Here is a 21,809-nt window from a genome sequence, read left to right as displayed (position 1 = left end):
AAACTAGTGCACCAGGTTAATTGTCAACCTAGGCGATGGGCCCAGCACCAGGTTAACCTGGGCACTGGACTTAGTTTCCAAGCCCTTGTGGTTGTTATTTTCTCACAGAGTTTTCTTGTATCTTCATTATTTGAGATGACGGAAAAAATTCCCGAAATACTTTTTGAGAAACTGATTGGAACTGACACGGGTTGACAATATGTCAACCTGGGCGCTAGGCCAGTGCCAGGTGTCAACTTGGGAGCTAGGTCCCAGTTTTGGCCTCTTGGAAGTTCCATTTGGTCCTTAAAAATAGTTAAATCTTATATTTGCTGAAAATAGAGAATATGCCTAGAAGAGTTCTCAGAAAATTGGGCATTGGGCCTTGCTTCTGGCACCCAGGAAGTGTTATTTCTTCCCTGAAAGTACTTGTTTCTCTATTTTTTATGAAGACGAAGAAGATGCATGACTCAAATTTTTAATCTAATACTTGGAAGGGGTCTTGATTGACAAAATGACAACCTGAGTGCTGGGTGCCCAAGCACCGGGTGCTCAAAAATGAATTTTTTCTGAATTGATTCAGATGCCTCAAATATGTCCATGAAGCAAAGTTTTACCCATCTTCACTAAGACAATCCCAAAAACTAAAACCCTAGATGAAGATGTCAAACTGGGTGCTAGGTGAAGCCCTAGGTGTCCAGGTTGATTTTTGGAGTGTAGGTTCATGTAATTTCAGCTCTCGGGGCCTGAATTTGATTGCTTCATGTCTTCATGGTACATAATACTGAAAGATAGTGAGTTAGAAACGAGTTATTAAAATTCTGGAGTTTCTAAAGTCATCCTGGGCGCAAGGCTATGGACCCATCCTAGGTCGACTGCTATGACTCGAGACTACTCAACTTCAAGTGGTCATCTTTCTTGCCACTTGTTACACATTGATGTCCACGTCTCTAGGGAAAGTTTTTGGGTTAACAAGACTTACCCTAAAATTTATATTCGTTTATAACTCAATAATTTGTATTTTATATTATTTGCTAGGGTTTCTCTTCCTAAATCCTTAGCCACCTGAGGTTATTTTTTTTCTCCGATCCTCCTTGGGTTTAGGTGTGGCTTGGTTAGAGTTTGTAATTTTGCTACTACGATTAGTCTTGTCTCTGTGACATAGTTTTATTTTATTTTATTTTGTTGTTGGTTCGTCTTTTTGTTCTTCGATGCCTTGCCATCAAATTATTGTTAGTGGTTGGAAATAACAAGTTCTTTACGGTTGGAGGGGTTGTTAGTGGTGCAATTACGTACCTTGCTCAATAGTTGAATGTTCAAGTTAAGGGGTTGAATGAACTTGCTACAACAGATCTACTATCGTGTGTTTTGAGCGGTAGAGTAAACTAAATATAGGTATTGTTAAGGTCACTATGATGTTGTAATCTTTTTTATTTGATTTTATTTTAGTTTCTTTTGTAAAATGATCAGGGAATTAGATGGCTGATTAGTTGGCTCGTTTTTGTTATTCTAATTACTAGTTGTGTTTTCAATTGATGAGATCCAAATTGGGTTGTAGATTAATAAAATTGCATAATTTTCAGATAAAAAATAATTTTTATTTGACTTTCTATTTTGAAAATAATGAAATTATGTGGCTTAAAATATAAAATGATAAGAATAGTTAGGTCAAAGTTACAATAATAAATTATGAGAAAATTGTAGCACTTTATAAAAAGGAATGTACGAATGCATCTTTACCTGTTTTGGCATCTGAAATAATTTTCCATTCAAAATTTTTCTCATGGTCATGTACGTTACAATTATTTAAGACATCTTGTAAAATTTTAAGAAATTCAAAAAAATTTAACACATTAAAAACAAGATTCAAACAGTATATTGCACACGTGACTATTTTATTTTATATGTGAAATAGATTGTTTGAACATTATTTTTTACATTGTAAATTATTTTAAATTTCTTAAATAATTATAACGTACAAAATATATATTTTTTTAATACCAAAATAAATATTTATAATCTTTATAAAAAGGTGCTTTATTACATAATACATATATAGCAAAATACATAGCATTTTCCGTGTAATGTAGTGAATGAAAAGGACGAAATCTCTTGTACTATATGGACAAAAAAAAAGATAAATTCTTTTAAATTTTTAATATCACATGCCAATGCCATGAACAATTATTGTCCTCTCAAAAAAAAAAAAAAAAAGTTGAACCATTATCTTTTTTACCATATTATTTATTTATTTATTTATTTTGTAAATGAATCTCTACTATCAACTTGCTCATAAACATCTAAAACCCACATGCTATCATTGACAAAAGTTCATTCGTGGACTAAATCAAAAAGAATAATAAAATAATGAATAACTTCATTTGAAGTCAATAATATTCCCTTAAAATAATTTAATATGAATAATTATTATTTTTGTTTATTTTTTACTTTATTGAGTTGTGTTTCTATTCTATAAGGCTCTTTAATAATACCTCTTATATTGTAGTTTTTCATTATTTTTTTTATTATTTTATTGTTACATGAGTAATACAATAAATAATAGGGATTTTTTTATTTTTATATTTCAAACCAATTTTTTTTTTTACATTTTTACGAAATTCTACATGGAAATCCCTATTGCAAATAGCGCTGTAACATAACTTGCAACAAAAAATTGTATAGAAACCCCTATTGCAACTAGCGCTGCAACCACTTTAGAAACTCAAACCGTAAATTTTTTAAAAAAAAAATTAAAAAAATAGTATATAAGATAATTTTCCATTAATTTAAGTAAAAAGTAAATGGGATAAGTTGAAAATTATCTTTTTTTATTATACATTAACTAAATATAATTATAAAATAATTTTAATTGATAAATATTCTTTTTTATAATTAAAATATTAAATATAACTTCACATCATTTATCAAAATTAGTCTCTAGTACATATAATGGAAATATGATATATAAAATTGAGTATAAATTAATCAATAATAAAAGAAAAGAAAAAATAAAAATAAAAAATAAAAAATGAATATGGAGTGTAAGTTTTTCAAAATAATTTATAAAGTCCAATAAATACCAAAGTAAGATGCCTCCACATAGAGTTCCCCCTAATAGGAATGCTCAAAAATATATAACCCATTTTAAAGAGAATAACATTATGAATACACTATGCATTAACACGTATATAAAAAGACATGATATGGTTTTTCACAATTAAAATTACATTCATTTTACTTCTAATTATATTGATTATATATGCATACACTTTTTGTCTTTTAATTGTTTTGGTTAATTAATTAATATATACGAAACAAAAAGTATCAAAACCATGCAAGAGAATGTTATATAGCATAGGTAGTACTTATTATTGACTACGTAATATTATTCTACACCTCTTTGTTCTTTTCTTCTTTTGATTTTTTGTGTTGTTTATTAATTTATGTTATATGTTTGTTCATTAGTAGATGATATTTTGTTCATCTATACCTATCTATAGTATACTACTTTATAGAATATAAACATATCTTTTTTATATATGTTTATGTTTTTTTAATAACAAAAAGTAAAAATAACGGTAAAAGTAAAAAGGGTACAAAGAAAACAATATGTTATTTATTTATAAATGAAAATAAAAAGGTCTAGTATAGTATATGCTTATAGAATCAAGCTTTTCAACTTAAAAAAGCTATGGATACAAACTTAAATTGATTATTCCAACTTTAATATATTAATTAGTGTTTTAGTGGATTATGACATTTGCTTAATGCAATACCCAAAAATATTCTTCTTCAAAGGAGAATGGAATTATTTGCAAGTAATGCCCTAAAAGGTTAAAACTTTTATGTTTATAATATTAATTAATATATATCAATAATAATTAATTATTGCATTATAATAATGTTTGTTTGTTGAAAACATAAACTTATATTGGAAGCATTTCAAACGTTTGTGATGGTGGTTGTATCATTTATGTATATATTTTAGTATATACTTGTCTTAGAATAATATGCTTTATTGTATTTAAAGATATTTTTTTGGCTTATTATGAAATTGAGGGGTGTGATCTCATCAAGGGCTTTGAGTTTGGGCCTTCATTTTCATGAACAATTAGCCCAAATATTAGGCCCAATAATAGGATAGTGAATTTGATCATTGTTTTCAAAAATATACAAGTCATATAAAATAGTAATTTTACAAAATAATGTATTTCTAAAACTTTATCTATCTTAAATATAGCACCTTTTTAACCTCGTTTTGGATTTTGTTCACTACCAAAATACTATCATTTGTTGACAATTTTGAGTGGCAACATAAATGTTAGTGACAACAAAATTTATTTGTGACTAAAACTTAACTTTATTTACAATTTATTATTTATGGAGATAATTTTTTTTTTTTTTTTTGAAAAAATACATTTATGCATAAAAAATTATACTTTTAGCCACAAATATTTTGATGAGAACACAAGTATTGGTTACAATTTTCTTTTTCCATTCACTTCTAGTTACAAACAAATTTTAATGTGACTATTTTTCTTAAAAAAATGTGGTGTATGTTACAAAATAAAGCCAACTAAATATAATTTCTCACCTTTCTGCAAAGAATAATAATATATATATTTATATAATATCTCACCCACCAAATTGTTTAGCAGCTTTAAAGTTTAAACTAAAAATTGTGATATTGCTTATCTTCAGTCTTGCCTAATTTCCAATTTTATTAACACTCTTATTTGTAAGATATTTAACTTCGAAATAGTTGGGTAAAAAGTGAAAAATGGATTGTTTGGCAACAAAGATAGGATAGAGATCTTGCCCACCAAAATAAATAATTTCATCTTTGGATGGATGGAAAGAAAAAAAGGAAAAAATCATAATTATGCCTATATAAAATCACACACAAAGACTCATAGACATAGTGAAAGTTCTCATTCATGAAAAAGAGTGTTTCTATTAATACTCCATAACTACTTTAAATAATAAATTATAAATAGAAAAATGAGTAGTTCATGATTTCTTTTAAGTGATTGCAGTCCCCAAGCAATGTAGACATCCACAAAATTTATAGTAATTATTAGAACATAATAAAGAATAAATTATATTATAGTAATGATAGATCTTGGAACTTAGTAATGGTGTGATGTAGCTATAATTGAAGTTTGATATTTGCTTTTAGAGCATTGCTAATAGACATTAGTGGTGCCTAGCAATTCTGTATATGTCGTCTTGCGATTAACTAATGATATTCTCTAAAACTTATTACATCAAACTATATAGGACTCGATATTTAATTAAACCAACAGCGATAATAACACATAGAAGGTTGTTACTAATACTTTTTAACATTTTTCTTGCTTTTACTACACAAATGATTTCTTAAATGGGCTATTAATATCACACAAGCCCAATAAAGACTCCTAGATTGGGGTTAATTAATGAACTATAATTGTTTTAATTGTTGTGGTAATCACCCAAAAACTTTTATTTTTCTATAGAAATTACTTTAGCTAAGAATTCACTGAGTCATGATTAATTCATAATATAAAATAATATATACTATAAGATTTTTTTTAATTATGCGACTTTAACATTTATAGTCTGCAAAAGTATGAGAATTACATTTTTTCCCCAAATTTTAGGAGAAAATTTTAAAAGACAAATAACCACTAAAACATAATTAATAGTACAGTAAGTTATGAATTTTCTTTTTAAAAAAATAAAATATAGTAAAGTTATTACTAAAAACATTTTTGTATAAAAATATGAGAAATTAAAACCCACAATTTAAGAATTGTATTAAAAGCCATAAAATCTATACTATAGTAAACATTTTTATAATATGAAAAAGCTAATAATTTAAAAAATATATATGAAAAAGCTAATAATAGAGTAAGCATTTTTATAAATTTATATTCAAAAAACCGTATTTTCATTAAAAAAAAAAAGAATATACTTTTTATAGTAAAACGAAAAAATGGTATAAATCTGTAATTGTAATTAGGTTAAGTGTTAAGTTAATGTTGAGCCCAGTAGATTTCGAAGCCCATTTTGGCCCACATACTAGTTACTTAAACGTCGGTTCATTGAATTTCCACATTAGTCCCCATTCAAAAACATACATAACTTTCATAAAAGGGCTCTTCTGTAATTTCAGTTGAAATTCAAGATTTTTTTTTTTAATTTTTTTTTAAACCAACAAAGAAAACCCTTTCATCTCTTCTTCTCTTCTAAGCTTTCTCTCTCAAAATATCCCTCTGAAAATCCTCAGCAAAAAAGTGATAATTTTCAGAGTGCTATACATATAATAATTCTATATATATATAGTTGTATTCATATATATATATATTGACGGAGGAGAGAAGCATATAATATATATAATCAAAATGAGGGGTTCATCATCATCAGATACGAAGTTTTTACAGGAACTGATTTTGTACGCGGCAAGCGCTGCTTTAAGTTGCTTGGTCTTGTTCGCGGGGCTCCGACAACTCGACCCTAACCGTGAGGCGGCAAAGAAAGCTTTGGAGCACAAGAAGGAGATTGCTAAACGATTGGGTCGTCCTCTTATTCAGACGAATTCTTACGAGGTAATAATGGGGTTTTGGTTTTGAACAACTTCTATGTCATAATTATTATATGGGTTTGTGTTTGTTTACTTCTTTAAAGTGTTATTGATTGTTGAAATTATCAAATTTAGTATTTTGTGGTGGTTGAGTTACCATTTTGGGTTATTTTTTTTTTCTTCATTATTTATTTATTTGGGAGTGGAGTATTTGAAAACTGAAATTGGATTCTTGGTCCTTATCCAAACATGATTCTGTCCAAATTCTAGGTCTTTAACTTAATATGTTATTGGTACAATTGAATGGAACAAATCTCAAAATTAGTGATTCTACTTGAAAACATTAGACCTGTAGTTCTCTAGTTTAGTTCTATCAAGAGTAGTGTAATATTAGTAAGTAGAGACAAATTAGTGGAAATTTTAAGTAATGCAGGCTATGGAGTATCTTTTTCGAATATGAGAAAAGTGATTGAACATTCCACCGTTATTTCCCACATAAGATGTTTTATATTTGAGCATTGCTATTGGACACCAGCGGTGCCTAACACCTTTTAGACTTGTTGCCTTGCGATTGATTAGCCATACTCTCTAAATGTTATCGTATTAAATTATATGAGATCTAATACTTAATTGCACCAATAGCGATATTGACACGTAAAAAGGTGCTAGGCACTACGGGTACCTTTTAGCATTTCTCTTTATGTTTTGGTGAGAAATAATGCTGTCTAAATTTCAGTTATTTTTTTATTATTAATTTATTTATTGGAATTTGAGTGTTTAAGAAGTGTATTTGGATTCTTGCTTCTGTTGGGTTTGTAATTCTAGTTTCATAGCTCATGAAACAAAAGCACTATCCATTATTTATCCAAATTCTAGTTCTTTGTTATATTATTGGCTCTATGTACTTATAAACAAGTCCCTACATCAACTGTAGTGACTCTGCCTTAATATTAGACCTATTGTTTTCTAGTTGACTTCTTTTCTCTAACTTTTCTTCTAGAGTAAAGTATTTTTTTTCTTTTTTTTTTTTTGAATAAAAGAGAAATGTAATGTTAATACAGACAAATAAGTAGATATTTTAACTAATGCTGTTGGTTCATAGAGTTTGAGAAAAGTGCTTGAACATTCTACCACACTTTTCCACATAAGATTTTTCATGTATTGGTTGGTGCAGTAATTGGAGAAGTAATGCCACAAAAAATTTGTAGTTATTGTTATGCCAAATTTTCAGTTTTGTTTCTATCATTAACAGGACGTTATAGCCTGTGATGTCATTAACCCGGATCACATTGATGTGGAATTTGACTCTATTGGAGGTTTAGAATCAATCAAAGAAGCTTTGTATGAATTGGTGATTCTTCCGTTGCGTAGGCCTGATCTGTTTTCCCATGGAAAGCTTCTGGGTCCACAGAAAGGAGTGTTGTTGTATGGACCGCCTGGTACTGGAAAGACTATGCTTGCAAAAGCCATTGCGAGAGAGTCTGGAGCAGTATTCATTAACGTGAGGATATCAAATCTTATGAGTAAATGGTTCGGTGATGCTCAAAAGCTTGGTGAGTGGTGATCATATCGGCAACTTAAAACAACTATATGACTAACAATCACTATATGAATAATTGTTAACATCACTAGGTGTCATTAGTACCACAATTAAGGAGTATTAGGTTTGTTAGCATGATAGCGCTAAGCGGAAGAAAATTTACTTCTTTTACTCTCTTTTCTCATGAAATTATGTTTTGGTTTTGATTTTGATTCATATGTGGCTTTGCAGTTGCTGCTGTGTTTAGCTTGGCTTATAAACTTCAGCCTGCCATCATATTCATTGACGAAGTTGACAGTTTTTTGGGTCAGCGCCGTACTACTGATCATGAAGCCTTAACGAACATGAAGACTGAGTTCATGGCCCTGTGGGATGGGTTTACAACAGATCGTAAGTGTTTTTCGGCTTTGTCATGTATTGATTGATTCATTTATTCATAAATGTGTATGTATTCTATGCAATTGAATGTTTTTCTTTATATAGTGATGATGTCTTTGATGTTTTTATGTGAAGGTATTTTGTCAAAGGTCTCATCTTTAAATGTTGCATTTTATTCCTTTTATTGTAGAGAATGCTCGAGTTATGGTTCTCGCTGCAACTAATCGTCCATCAGAACTTGATGAAGCAATACTCCGACGTCTTCCCCAGGCTTTTGAAATTGGAATACCTGATCAAAGGGAGAGAGCCGAGATACTGAAAGTAATTCTTAAGGGTGAGAGTGTTGAAGACGACATTGACTACGACTATTTAGCCAGTTTGTGTGAGGGTTACACGGGATCTGATCTTCTTGAACTATGCAAAAAAGCTGCATATTTACCTATTAGAGATCTACTAAATGAAGAGAAAAAAGGAAAACGGGCATCTGTAAGTTTATTATTCGTTGTTTTGTTTATCTGTTTTGCCTTTTTTCTTCATGGATCAAATGCAAAACTTACCGCTACGTTTTTGCATCATATTTTCAGGCACCAAGACAACTATTGCAGAGAGATTTGGAGACGGTTTTTGCTACATCAAGAAAGACAAAGGCTGCTGCGAACGAGTACACCGGATTGAGGAACGGGGATACTAATAGTGATTATCCGGTTCAAGTGGCATTAAGCGAGCTTTCCAAGCTGGTGGTTTCACATGTCTTGAACCTTCAACAACCAGACAACACCCAAGACCCATAAAATTCCAAGCTCCAACCATTACTACAGCTTCTTTGGTTGACTTATTTTGACATTTGTTATGGTTATAACTGTAGTAGCTTTGATTAGTTAGCCATATTGTTTCAAACTTGCAATACACCTTTATATTATACATTAATTTATATATATATGTATTCATGAGGTGTTGAATGTCATTGTCTTGTATTCTTTGAAGATTTCTTCAACATTTCACCATTTTGATAGTTCTCCTTCTGGTCCCCACACTATTGTTTTTCTTTTCCAAGATTAGTATTAATGGGGTTCTGCATGGATTTTGTTAGTTCACATCACATGGTCAGCAATTTGCAGCAACACTGCAAATCATCAATGATTAATAACATCTAAGAAATAGCTGGCAAAGGACCATTTGATTGAGGCTTTCTTTTCTTCTAGAGAAACGTTAAAGGCACTATTTCTATTTAAAGGTGTTCTAATTCAATATAGTATTGTTATTAGGTCCAAGTGGTGTCCAGTATCTTCCATACGTGACGTTTTATGATTGGTTAATAATATTTTTAAAAATTATTTGCTCAAATTGTATGAGATTCTATATTTAATTATTATTAATAACGGTATGACATTTAAGGGTGTGACATTTTATATTAGTAGAAATGCTAAGCCTAACACCATTTAAGAGCATTTATAACAAAGAGTTAAAATAGATGTGGAGTTTTTAATCATTAACTATTTTTAAAGATTTATTTATAGAGTGATCATTAATGGTATTTTGCTATTTAATCATAATTTGTATCTTCTTCTTTTTTTTTCTTTTTTTTTTTTTACTTTTTAATAAAAGAATTCCTATATCTTAAATTACCATTGTTATTATGACAAATATAACACTAGTTTATAATTTAGACCAAATTTGGTATAAGTTATACATGGATATGATATAAGGTGTCATATTACTATTAATGTAATTAAGTATCGATAATTTAATTTAATAACTATTATAAAATATCGTTTACTATTTGCAAAGCGCCACCTTATAGTAATGATGCTAGGCTACACTCATATCAATACATTTTTTTAATAACATTGTTATTAGGCCAAGTGCAATATAAATAGCTAGATTAATATTTATCGTAGAGCCAAATAAGATCATAAGTACAATCTGAGAAGAGAAAGAAAAAATATCCCATATTAATACCGATGATAAATTTATTATATATATATTTGTCACTTTCTTGATAAGTTAATTTTAATAAAAAATAATTTGTAAAGTTTAACAGGCATTAAAATAGAGAGCCTTCGTTAGAGTTACTCTTAGAGCGTACTAAGGTAGTTGTCACTTGTTATCAAAGTGGACCATATTAGTAAACAAATTGACTTTTCAATCTCAATAATTTCATTGGCTAACTTAAAATAATTTCACATACAAAATCAAAAGTGAGCCCATGTATCTTAGCTTGCATTAAACTTTTCTTTTGGCACTAATTGTAAGGTTCTCGCTTTAAGTTTCTATTGGACCCCAAGACCCACAGAATGATGGCTCTTATACAAGAGTACGTTACTATAGTTGTTTCCTAGACTGACGACTAGCCCTACAGACCAATACGAGTATTTCTAGTGTGCTTTGTCCTCACTCGCATACTTCATGGGAAAACTTCCTAAGAAGTCACCCATCTTTAAATTATCCCAGATTAAGCACGCTTAATTGTAGAGTTCTTATATGATGGGCTACAAAAAAAAAAGATGCACCTTGTTGTTATAGGTAGTATCTGTTGCCCTGGTTTTCTCCAAATATACGTGGCAATCCCACTATGTGACATGTCGCAAATTAAGCTCAAGGACTCGAAGATAATTAAAGGAAAGTCATTACATAGGCAGAATCCCCTTGGGACAACCCAACAGCTACTCCGGGAGCCATGACTAGGTCGGGAGGGATCCGCCTTGAATTCGCCTCCGGGAGCTAGATAGCGTCCAACTACTCCGAATTTAGGATACCGAAAATGTACTATGAACTAGCATTTAATATAGCATGGAGGAAGCGTCTATAAACGTATATGAAAGGACGTGTCAGACGCATTAAACCCATCGTTCGACAATTACGCGCTAATTAAAGATGTAAGCGACGACATCATAATGTGCAATCACATCAATCAAGGATGGGTTAAAGGTTGATCTCACCTAAACCTTACGCATCCTACTAGGTAGGGGTACATGCCCTACTTCATAGATTTGGGAATTTGTGTATAACTAAAGTAGATACTCAAGACAATGGTGACCTTTCTTCTCTTTTACAATTATTATAAATACCCCCCAACAAAATTAATGAGGGGGATTGGAAAAAAAAGAAAAAAGAGCAAAACATTCCCTGTAAGAAATACCTACATATTAATATCAGGGACTCGTGGACTAAGACTCATTAATGTACCAACCACGTAAAAATATTTGCATTTACTCTCCTTAAAACATCTTTATTACATTAATAATTAAGTTGCCGAAAATCTTCGTCAATAGTATCAATCCATATTTAAACCCTTTAAAACTGTGTAGTTTCATACCTACCCAGTCTTAAAATCATCACACTTGACTTTTCTCAAGAGATGTGGGATTGCACTAATTACCTGGTATTTCTCTTTACGGATCACAAGACTAATGACTATCACCATCACCCCCCTTACGGGGTTCGACGTCCTCGTCGACCACACTTTCGACTAGATCAATGCTCCGATACCATTTGTAACGTCCCCGCTTCAAGCCTCTATTGGGCCTTAAGACCCACAGAATGATGACTCTTATACATGAGTATGTCACTCTGGCTGCTTCTTGGGCTAACGACTGACACTACAAACCAACACGAGTATTTCCAACGTGCTTTCTCCTTACTCGCACGCTTCTTGGGAAGATTTCTCAAGAGCTGACCAATCTTAAAATTACCCTCAGTCAAGCACGCTTAATGTGGAGTTCTTTCGTAACGGGCTACCAAGAAAAATGCATCTTGTTGATATAGATAGTACCAATCATTCCATTTAATCCATCTTCAACTGTGTAGTTACATACCTACTCAATCTTAGAATCAACACACTTGACCTTCCTCAGGCAATGTAGAATTGCACAACTTACTTAATATTTTTCCATACGGATCACGGGACTAATGATTGTCACACCAATAGTGCTCAATGCTACTTGCAAATGATTAACGATTTTCTATAATAATTTTTATATTAAAATACATGAATTACGATACTTAATTATAGCAAAGTAAGAGCAATAAATGATGCAAATATAAAATATAGCTCATTTTATAAAAAATCTACTCCAATAGTGTGCCAAATTGTAATGTAAATTTGTCATATAAAAGCAATCCAAATTTGAATCACAATATAACATGATACAAAATATACATCACAATAAAAAAAAAATAATGCTTTTATATTTACCGTTATGTCAATTTTAATAATTATTATTAAATTTTATATTTAATTTTGTATTATTGTTATTATTTTACATTTTTAATAAAATATTACACGAGCAATTTAATGTCACATTAAATTTTACATCAAGATTTACAATTATATATTAGAGCATGTTAAGAAACATGGGTGACTATATTTGCTATCTAATCTTGAATCACCTTATCACAAACCGTGTCATTTGCTCGTTTTTTTTTGTTCAGATCTCGAGTTTCTTTGCACCATCTAGATTTCGTACGGTTAGCTAACTATTTGGATAGATATGAATCGAAAGTCCGCTAAAGAAATAATTCTAACACCATATTGAGAAACATAAAATTCCATCTCAAAACTAATTAGTATTGAATAAAGCAATTCATATTCTTATATATGACTTGCAATTCATATTCTTATATATGACTTGATATTTTTACATTTAATCTATGTAAAACAATGTTTTTTAATAAAGGACAATAGTAAAAATTGATGTAAAAATATTATAAAATTATTTTTAATGCTAATATTGCTCAACTTTCAAATTCTCATAAATTAAAAGCGTTTATGACAACAAAGCACTAATACTTAGCATATATCTCTTTCTTTGAAGTGGTAGGAGTGAGTCAAAGCTGGCCAATAAAGTTAGGTTTTTGATTAAATTAAGTTGCAAAAGCATGTACTCCTACTACTACTACTACTTCTACTCTCTCTCTCTCTCTCTCTTATGTATATAAACAGGACCACATGTTTATTAATCACCATCACAAAGAACAGATTTTGATGAAGTTGACAGATAAAGTGGTGGGGAATAGATATTTTTGATATAGATTTGAAAGCACAACCATATTGAAACATGCTTTGGTGTCTTTTCATCAAAACATAAACAATAAAAATATAATTAAATTGTTTATTCTAGTGGTTGTGGTTGTAAATATGTGGCGATAAATTCCACTTCCGGCTCAAATTGCTTGATTTACTTTATATTTTTCACTATATAATAAGACAATTATATATACATAAACACTCCTTATATAAACAAACTCCGGCCATGAATTGATACCAACATAGTAACCACCAAAAAGCTTTCAGTCTGTCTTTTTTTTTTTTTTTTTAATCTTTAAAAGAAAAACTCATACTCAACTGAACCATCAAATCAAAATGATTATGTGGTACCTGCCATAAACCAATTTTGTGGATTGTAATTTGCAGAGTCCATCAAATGGGTCACTCACTCCCTTTCTCCCTCTTTTCTATCTCTTCATCTAGCTGAATATGAAACACAAATCAACACAACACAAGTCTACTACAGCAACTACAAACTAGTGTCAATAATCTAATAGAATTAAAGGGCTCAATCTTTGTCTAATCATATATAAATGTCTTCTTCTCAAACTTAAAAGCTAATTAAAATTTTTGTCTCTTAACTTTTGACATGTACTAAATCTTGTCTCTTGAATTTTTCTAGCCGTTAAAAATTCTCTCTAAACTATTAAGATTGTTGGATTTAAGATTTTTTTTTTTTTCTAATTTTAATAAAAAAAGTCTAAGTATGAAAGTTCAGGAGACTTAATTTGTTACATGTCAAAGTTCGAGAGACAAGATTTGGTAAATATTAAAGTCTAGGGAGTATGATTTAGTACATAAACAATCACAAAATTAATAAAATTGAATAAAATTTCACAAATGCTTTTAAATCCAACAATATCAATGGTTTAGAGAAAATTTTTAACGGCTAAAAAAAATTCAAAGGGCATGAAATGATAAATGTCATTAGTAGTTGAAAAATTGGAATAGATTTTGTCAAAGCTTAGTTTAGTGAGCAATTTACATTTTATTGACTATTTTGTTCACAGGTGTGTCAATACAAACTTTTTTAATGCTTTTTTAACAACAAGACAATATAATAAAATAAATAAGCAAACTGTGGATAACTTATTAGTGTTTTACTTGTTCAAAAAGCCTCAAAGGCATAATCTTCTTCACGTAGGGTGGGAAAATATATAATAATAAAAACTGATATAAATTTCAACGTGAAGTTATTATTATTAAACTCTCTCTCTCTCTCTCTCTCTCTCTCTTTCTCTATTCTTTCCTCTGTTTTCATCACTTTGTCACTTTCATGTGTAGTGCATTTTTTCTTTTTTCGATTATTATTATTATTCTATAGAGATTTAGTTATAAAGAAACGAACCTTTTAAATCTCAATCAGATTCCCCTCTTAAATTCAATAATGCCTGCAAAACACAATCCATATAATTTGGTCATTGGCCACGGTTAGGCTGAGTAGTAATACTAATACTAGTAACACCAAATCCATATAATAACAAATCATGTACTATATTTACACCCCAACTCAATTTATATATATTTTTTTAAAAAAAAAAAACTTAAATTAGTTTTAAATTTACTCAATAAATTGAAAATACATTTTTTACGTTAATTTATAATATTTTCTTGTTTTTATATATTTTTTGATTTAATTTTTATATTTTAATATTTAAATCCCCTAAATTATATTCTATTTAATATATGTACTTTTTAGAATATAATAAAAAAGAAAAGAAAATGAAAAAGTAAGTAAAAAATTAAAAATATATATTACACAAAAAAATAATAATAAAATGAGATGTATTTAAACTTTTTTAAGTAAAAATAAAACTCTATAATAAAAATAAATAACAAATAAATAAGAAATATCCCAAGTTAAAAGAAAATCATTTGTATACACCTTTTTTTTTTTCTTGTAGGGACATTTGAATACAATTCAATCCATAATATTGGTGGTGACAGAGAAGAGAACAGGTCTCATCAGACAACCACATTCTATCATTCCCTCATGAATGAGAGATCAAATTTGTATATTATAAAACTAAAACATGTGATGATTACCCCAACATTTCAAACAACAAAAAGAAAAAAACTAATAAAGTTTGCATAAATTAAGCACTTGATGATGATGATAAATAATTCGTACAAATCCAGCGCCGTTTGTCCTAAACTTAAAAAAGCCAACCTATATAATATATAATTATACAGTCAATCAATACCATTGAACAAAAATGCACACATGTGACATAATCAAAGCTCTTTTATTTTCTAACTAAAATAGTACACATTAATATAATACAATACAATAATATATATTTACGACCAATTATTCCTAACTAATGTATATGGTTCATATTCCATGGTCGTACATTCACAGCCAAAGAAGAAAGAAACTGGCTACTAGCTAGCTTCAATCTTTATCTACCTTCTTCTAGGCCTTTTCTTTTGGTTTATTTCCACGTACATACAATAGTTAATTTTTGACCTTGTTAAATATGCCGGCTTAATAAGTAGCCATTCCCATAGTCACATCACACCCCCAATAAACCAACTACCTTAATATCTTGAAGGAAGAACCCCATTTCTCATTATCAGACACACCCCATAATTCCATTTCTAATTTTCCTTCTTCCCAAACAATTCAATCAGTAATTCTCAACCTCAAAATCTAGTCTTTTTCACACCTTAATAAACCCCATTTCTTGTTATTGAATTCTAACCCAACCTCAAAATCTAGTCTTTTTCATACCTCAATAAACCAAAACCCCATTACTTGTTTTTGAATTCCAACCCAAAATGAATCTCAAGCTCAAAAACTAGTCTTTTACACCATAAGAACTCAAAACCAACACACCCCATTTTCTCTTGGTTTTGAATTCTGGTTTGGACCAAATATGGTTTTGGCTACTCTATTTACGTACTCATTCATCTTCATAGCTTTAGGTTTGGTTGTTAGATTCTTATCAAAAACATCTCTGGTTTTGATTCTGGTTAGAACATGGCAATCATTCATGGACCATTTTCATGTATACCAACTCTACAAAGTTCCACAATACAATGACCATTTTCAGAAAAATCAGCTGTATAATCAGATATCAACGTACCTGAATTCTCTCCCTTCTGTTGAAGATTCTGACTCTACCAACCTCTTCTCAGGTTCCAAATCAAACGACATCTTCTTCCACCTCGACGCTACCCAATCGATTCGTGATACTTTCCTCGGCGCCAGAGTTTGTTGGACCAATCAGAAATCTAACACCGATGGAATCAAGTCTTTCGTCCTGAAAATCAAGAAAAACGACAAGAAAAGAGTATTTCGTCAGTATTTCCAGCACATTCTATCAGTTTCAGATGAAATTGGACAGAGGAAGAAGGAGATTAAACTTCACCTGAATCTCTCGGGAGAAAACGAACGGTGGAGATCAATTCCTTTCACACACCCGGCTAATTTCGAAACCGTCGTTGTAGACGCGGAATTGAAGACAAAAATCAAATCAGACCTAGAATTGTTTCTCAAATCCAAGCAATATTACCACAGATTAGGTCGCGTTTGGAAACGAAGCTATTTACTCTACGGAGCTTCCGGTACTGGAAAAACCAGCTTCATTGCCGCCATGGCTAGGTTTCTCTGCTACGACGTGTACGATATCGATATCTCCAAAGTCTCCGACGACTCCGATTTGAAAACATTACTTCTCCAAACGACTCCGAAATCACTCATCGTCGTCGAAGATCTCGACAGATTCTTAACCGGGAAACGCACCGCTGCCATAGCCGGCGGAGTGAGTTTATCGGGATTACTAAACTTCATGGACGGTATAATCTCCAGTTGCGGCGAAGAACGAGTTTTGGTATTCACGATGAACAGCAAAGATCATCAAATCGATCAATCCGTAATGAGACCAGGTCGAATCGATGTTCACATCCATTTTCCTCTCTGCGATTTCTCTGCTTTTAAAGGTTTAGCCAATAATTACCTAGGGTTAAAGGAACACAAGCTATTCCCTCAAGTTGAAGAGATTTTCCAGACCGGAGCGAGTCTCAGCGCGGCGGAGATCGGCGAGTTGATGATATCGAATCGGACGTCGCCGAGTCGGGCTCTGAAATCGGTCATTTCGGCTCTGCAAAGCAGCGGAACCGGTCCGGCAAACGGAGCGAGTAACAAAATGCTTCCGCCGCAACATAGGCTGAGCAACAGCAGTTCTGGCCGGACCGGCGACGAGTCGGTTGAACCGGCGACGGTTTTTTGCCGGGAAAATATGCCAACTGTTAGTGAGTTCAAGAAACTATATGGGCTTTTGAGATTGGGCAGTAGAAGGAAAGAAGAGCCCATGGTTGATTTGGGCTTGGGCCTTATTGACAATAAAGAAGGCTCACGTCACGAAAAATAGTTTTTTTTTTTTTTTAATATTATTTTTGTTTTTTTTTTTGTAATTATTTTTGTTTCTATTACATCATGAATTATTTACATGGGGTTAAGTAAGTTAACTCCCAATTGGTCCATTCCATTTTTTTTTTAAATTAGTTTTGTCTGTGTAATATATTAAGTTTGAGAGAATCTAAGAAATAAGAAGTAGGGGATAAATGAAGATCTATTAAATTTAAATTAGTATAATTTGTGAAAGTATATATTTATATTGTAAAATGATATTTACTTGTTAACACCCATAAAAATTGTCCAAGGGATTGAAATTATTTGGCTACTAGATGTAGGACTAGTCATAAGGTATATGGGGTGATAAAGTTAAATTTTGAGACTTTATATATATTTTAATTATTATCGAAATAATTCTACTACTTTAATCATTAAGATGATAAGTTTAATCATTCATAGTTACACATTAAATATTTATTTAAAAGTAGAAATTTAGAATTGATCCTTTAACCTCGTACCAATATACCAAATAGCATTTGTTATATATTCTGATTATATAATATTTTATTTATGGGATAATTTAATAAATACACAAAAATAACAAAAAATTACAAAAATACGGTTTCACAGAATTTTAAATATTTTTACGAATTTTTTGATTTTATTTACAGAAAAATACAGTCTTTTTATTTTGTATTCATGTTAATTTTTTGTTGATTTTTTGTTATCTGTATGTTATTTTTTATTGTTGTTTTGATGTTATTTTCATGTTACTTTTATGTTGTTTTCGTGTTATTTTTATAGAAACCGTAAAAATGTGAAACAAATTCTTTAAATGTAAAAATGTAAATTTTTTACAAAAAAAATAGTGCCACATGTAATTATCCCTTTATTCAAAAAATAAGTTTTTCTTTTACTTGGGTGTCAATGTTCGGGACTCGAAGTTTACGGTTGGCTTGCTTACCCTTATAATCGGTCCTATGATTAACAAGATTTGTGTTGTATATATTACAAAAATTCTAATTATTGATGATAATTACATTAAAAATTTTCCAACACATTTAACTTATTATTTTTATTTTTCTTTACGAGAGAAAAATACTCTTGATTTTTTTTACGTAATGTTAACTCACTTATTATCTAATTAAAATTTTGTCAAGATAATGTTTAGAGAATTTTTTAAAAAAAAATTGAGATTGATCAATACAAAATTTAAAGTTCAAAATCATCATGAATTGTGATTACTTAATTTATTATTTATTTTTCAATGTTATCAATTATAAGATATGATAGTATTTTTTTTTAATATGAGTTTTTTGTTCGAACACAAATTATATTTCATATTGATTTAGACGAAACCTATTTAAAACGTCTATGTCAAATTGTTACAATATTGTTTTGTTTTTTTGAACAAATATTTTACAATGTTGTGATTATATTGTAATTGAAAAATCTCTTCAATATTTATATGATATCATCATCATTGAATAACTACTTTTCTTTAAATATTATTTGGACCACTAATATCATTTATATAATTATAATTTGTATATCTTGATATTGAAGATTATATAATGTGAAAATTGTCAAATTAGTACATGCACATCACTAATCAAACTTTTTATAAGGAAACCCCAAAAAAATATCACAATCATATAGTAACATTTTCTAGACTACTATAATTATTTTAAACAAATAATATATAATAATTATGAATTAATTGCGTAAGAAGAGTGCAAAATATATATGAAAACATAACATAAGTATACTAATTAAATAAATTAATTAATGATTAAGGATTATATGTGTAATGTGAAAATTACTCCATCCAATGTAAACGGATCCTTCTATGTAAGTGACTCTTTTGACATTTATGAATAAAATCAAAATGATAAGTCAATAGTAATTATTTCAAATTTAGCAATGGAAATTAACAAAATAATAATACCCACTAGACTCAAAAATTCAAACGTATATAGTATGAGTATATAGGGGTGACATAAGTGTTGTTGAAAATAATCTCATATAATTAAATAAAATATTTAGGTTAATGTATCATATTTATCAACAAATTAAGTAATAACTTTTATAAAATGCATTAAGTGATAATCTTTACTTTTAGTATAAGATGAATTATAAAGATGTAATAATTCTATATGAAGAAGGGATTGAAAAAGTAAATAAGAATAAAAGAACGCAATTTTACATGATTCGACTTTGAATAATGATTTATGTTTAAATTATGGAATATTAGTCTTGGTTAGGTCCGCACTTAAGATCGATTTAATCGAAGAGTCTAAAAAAATAATTTCTCTTATAAAAATATATATAATTTTTTTATTAATTTTAAAAAGGAATATTTATAAAAATATAAGAAAATAAATAAAATTTTTGATCTATATGACATGTAAAGTTAATGCCCTTAAATATAGCATTTTATAATCAAATTAACTAAATATATAGCTATTTAAATAGAAAATGTTATAAAAAACATTTTAAAAAAAAGATTAATTTTTCAAAAAAGGCTCACGCTCTCTTCAACCACACAAGATTTTTTTTTCTCTCTCATGAGATTCAAATTTAGTTTCTCATGCGATCAAAATCAATCACCAAAGATCTTTCATTAAGAAACTAATTTTTTATCAAGAAATTAGTTTCTTCATCAAGAAATTGGTTTTTCATTAAGAAATTAGTTTCTTTATTAGGAAACTGGTTTCGATTATATAAAAGTATAATTTATAATAAAAAAAAAACAAAACACAACAAAAAAATGAAGGAAACTCATTATAGTAAAACTGATGTGATCGAAAAATTACTAAAAATTACCCTATAAAATTGCCTAAAAATAAATAAAACTATTTAATGTGGGCTTTGAAAACCTAATTTATATATATATGACATATCAAATATCATAAAAATACTTAAAAATAAAAAATACCACATAAATTGGTCAAACTTAAAAGTGTCATATTTAAGTAAACAACTTTTAAAATCCTACATGGAGTGTAAATTCCTCTTTTGAAAATATCACATGTTTTTTAAATAAGGCCTATTTTTTTTTCTTAGGCTCACTAAAATTGACGGTCAACCCTGATAGTGTTAGCCCTAGGTTAAGGCTCGCGCCTAGAGCTCACCTAATTCAAGGGCCAAATGAAAAGAAAAAATTCCTTTAAAATTATACAAATTAAACATACCATCTATCCTTATAATAAAAGCCCCGAAAATATATATTTCTTAAGATTCAATTCAACTCGGCCGATCTTGTAGTGGATATTGGTGCTACTTTTTGTAAACACATATATTTCAAATAGAAATTAACATTGTTTTTAACTCAATGTCAATGTTATAGAATATTGTGAGATGAGCTAGTTGGTGGATATAGGTGCTATATTTTGTGTGATTTGTGGTGAGCATGTAACACTCATGCATCTTGTAACAAAGCGTTTGAGAGTAATATCATAATGTGCATATGAAACTCTAATCGCTAAGCCAAATTTCAATTTTATAAAGTTTGAAAAAATATAAGTTTTGTTGATATACTATAAGCAAATATAAATTGCACCTGTCAAGAATTCTTTAGTATAGGCCCAACACAAGTTGTAATCTTAATATTTTCGTGTTGTAATTTATTCCAACTGATGTATTTTATTTAAATAAACTAGTTTTTTTTTATACAGATTTGAATTCGTATTATATATTTTTACATTTTATTATAATTAATGAACTAACTATTAGGATTTAGGCTTCTCTTGCTTCAGTTACTGGTTTATACTATTTTATAGGAGATAGTTAATTCAGTTAATTAACTTCTTTGTTTTCTTTAGGTCAGTAGTTAGTTATGTTTAACTAACTTTGACTGAATATTAGCTGGGTTGTTAGGGTGTTCCTACTGTATATATATTGTACCATTCTCTCATTTGTAATTAAGTCGAACATTACA

The 21,809-nt window shown here is 29.5% G+C and overlaps 2 protein-coding genes across 2 annotated transcripts; both read left to right on the top strand.

Moving 5' to 3' along the window:
- The first annotated feature begins 6,217 nt into the window (after positions 1 to 6,217).
- On the top strand, positions 6,218 to 9,491 carry LOC133037702 (uncharacterized). The gene is made up of 5 exons (XM_061115093.1): positions 6,218 to 6,569; positions 7,797 to 8,097; positions 8,316 to 8,474; positions 8,653 to 8,948; positions 9,047 to 9,491. Exons 1-5 carry the CDS (start codon positions 6,366 to 6,368, stop codon positions 9,251 to 9,253), a joined length of 1,167 nt encoding a protein of 388 aa, XP_060971076.1. The 5' UTR covers positions 6,218 to 6,365; the 3' UTR covers positions 9,254 to 9,491.
- A 6,228-nt stretch (positions 9,492 to 15,719) lies between these two features.
- Positions 15,720 to 18,103, top strand: LOC133037701 (AAA-ATPase At2g46620-like). The gene has a single exon (XM_061115092.1). It carries the CDS (start codon positions 16,389 to 16,391, stop codon positions 17,883 to 17,885), a length of 1,497 nt encoding a protein of 498 aa, XP_060971075.1. The 5' UTR covers positions 15,720 to 16,388; the 3' UTR covers positions 17,886 to 18,103.
- Positions 18,104 to 21,809: the final 3,706 nt, after the last annotated feature.

Source organism: Cannabis sativa, chromosome 5, assembly GCF_029168945.1.
Source record: "Cannabis sativa cultivar Pink pepper isolate KNU-18-1 chromosome 5, ASM2916894v1, whole genome shotgun sequence".
Taxonomy (NCBI): Eukaryota; Viridiplantae; Streptophyta; class Magnoliopsida; order Rosales; family Cannabaceae; genus Cannabis; species Cannabis sativa.
This window is presented reverse-complemented; position numbering and strand designations above follow the sequence as displayed.